This window comes from Stereum hirsutum (genome assembly GCF_000264905.1).
Source record: "Stereum hirsutum FP-91666 SS1 unplaced genomic scaffold STEHIscaffold_158, whole genome shotgun sequence".
Classification (NCBI taxonomy): Eukaryota; Fungi; Basidiomycota; class Agaricomycetes; order Russulales; family Stereaceae; genus Stereum; species Stereum hirsutum.
Window position 1 is genome coordinate 1 of NW_006763288.1, and position 2,010 is coordinate 2,010.

The 2,010-nt window shown below is 50.3% G+C and overlaps 2 protein-coding genes across 2 annotated transcripts; both read right to left on the reverse strand.

Annotated features, from left to right (window-relative positions):
* Window positions 1-292: 292 nt before the first annotated feature.
* On the reverse strand, window positions 293-628 carry STEHIDRAFT_164197 (uncharacterized protein; the record flags this gene model as incomplete). The annotated part of the gene is made up of 2 exons (XM_007311918.1): window positions 293-499; window positions 545-628. The coding sequence occupies 2 exons, from the start codon at window positions 626-628 to the stop codon at window positions 293-295; spliced, it is 291 nt and encodes a 96-aa protein (XP_007311980.1).
* A 721-nt stretch (window positions 629-1,349) lies between these two features.
* On the reverse strand, window positions 1,350-1,874 carry STEHIDRAFT_70113 (uncharacterized protein; the record flags this gene model as incomplete). The annotated part of the gene is made up of 1 exon (XM_007311919.1): window positions 1,350-1,874. A coding segment is annotated over one exon (525 nt), but the record flags the coding sequence as incomplete, so codon positions are not given.
* Between the last annotated feature and the right edge of the window lie 136 nt (window positions 1,875-2,010).

A 2,010-nucleotide genomic window follows, 5' to 3' on the forward strand; every position in this document is an offset into this window, starting at 1 on the left:
GCATCAGCATCCGGGACAGTGGTGTGGACGGAGGAGGGGGCGAGGTGGCATGTGGGGTTAGATTTGGAGAGGGAGAGGGGGGTCAGAGTCGGGGCGAGGAACGGGAAGGGAGAATGGAGTAAATGGGGAGGAGAGAAGAAACACGACTGGCACGTGCAGATGGTGAAAAAGGAGACTATGCAGCGATGCCGAAGATCAACAGGCGGGGACGAGGTCGAGAAGAAGAGAGGCCGGTAAACAGGAATGAACAGAAGAAGACGTACATGGTGATGAATTGATACTCTGACTGACTTCATTCCTCGTATCCAAACTCGATCTCGATCTCCCGCCCGTTCGCCCTCGCAATGGTGACACTGAAGTTCTCCCAGCACATGTCGATGTACTCCCAGATCCTCTCGTCAGATGGGCCGAGAGCGACAATGTTGTGGTAGAGCGAGTACACGCAAGCGATGTGCTGGAGGATGAAGGAGGGCTGGAGGTGCTCTGCGATCGCAGTCGCCTAACAATCGGACACGTCACGCTTCCACTCCCGGTACACAGATACCTTCGTCGCAAAATCCATGTCGGGGTTCACTGCGGTCGAGGTGACGCTGGATGAAGAACCGGCACGGGGGACGAGGGGGAGCATGTACGAGACATGTTCAGAGGTGTCGCTGGTATAAAGGAAGGCCTTGACTCAAGACGTGCCAGCAGAAAGGTCTTGCAGGGTCCTAGGAATCTACGGCTCAATATGTCGAGCTATGCACTGGCGTACCGAGCCGAGTTCTCTGGCATATAAGGAGAACTCTATGTTAGCGATCATATGCAAAGCTTCTCACTGCTTCAGTGTCAGAGCAAATTCAGACGGCGATATCGTCGTGCGTGCACAGAGCGAGAGGCCTTTCCTCAATTGCTCTGATCCTGAAAGCGAGAACAAATGGATATTATTGAGAGACATACCTCATATGTGTACCTATTCACAAAGGCACGACGTTCTTGGAACAGAGTGAACAAATACGAACAAAGAGATGCGAACGAAGATGTAGCGATCGCATCCAAAGTCAACGTTGGCGTGGGAAACACGTCGCGACGAAGTGCCACAACAGCCAGGCATGCACTTGCTATGCTTAAAATCATGTATGAAGATAAGTGGGGGTGTTCCAAAGCTAGTTATCGGCTTAAACATGAGTTCTACACCGGAGAAATGGAGTTTCCACTGGTTTCTGATTTTTTGCAGCATTTGTTCATCCTTGGTTCATCCTGCTGGCCGCCCACATTTCAGAACAAAGGTGTGAGAGTCAGAATAAACGGGTTACTGTAAATACTGGAAGCAGCACGCAAACACTACAATTCTTCAAAGCATATCTAAGCTACATGAGACATTCACGATCTTTCACAAGTTCATCAACATTCGAGAACATACCCAGCACAGTCTCACATCGATCTTCAGCACTACCATCGAGACGCTCCCGATCGGCACGGGTCAAAGCACTCGCAGGCCTGAATCCATGCCGGATCCATCGAGACACCGCTCCATTGATGTATTGGGTAAGAGAATAGCGGCTCTCTTCTGGACCGATGGCGGTGTTACTGTGATACACTGAGGCGGAGGGGAGGATTGCGGTACATCCAGGAGGAAACTCAATGATCAACTTCAAATCATACAGAACCATATGACCACCCTTCTTGAAGTCGAACCGTCCACCATTCGTTATGGCACACCAGACATGTGCATCGTTCTGTGAGTCGACGTGCTTGAACGTTGCTGATTTCGGTCCCATGTTTGCGGTGAAGGTGGTGTAGACAGAGTTTGCAAAAGGTCGCTCAAGCTCTTCATGCGCCGGGTGCGAAAGAAGCTGGTCGACTTGGTCTGCACAGTATGAATAAAGTTTCGGTGCATTGTATCGGAACAATGCTGCAACAGCTAAGTACACAAACGTGACAAGAGAAAAGGTACATCAAATAGACACACCATCCTGATGTCCTATGATACGATGCACGGCCCCATTGTCCTTCAATTCCTGCACAATA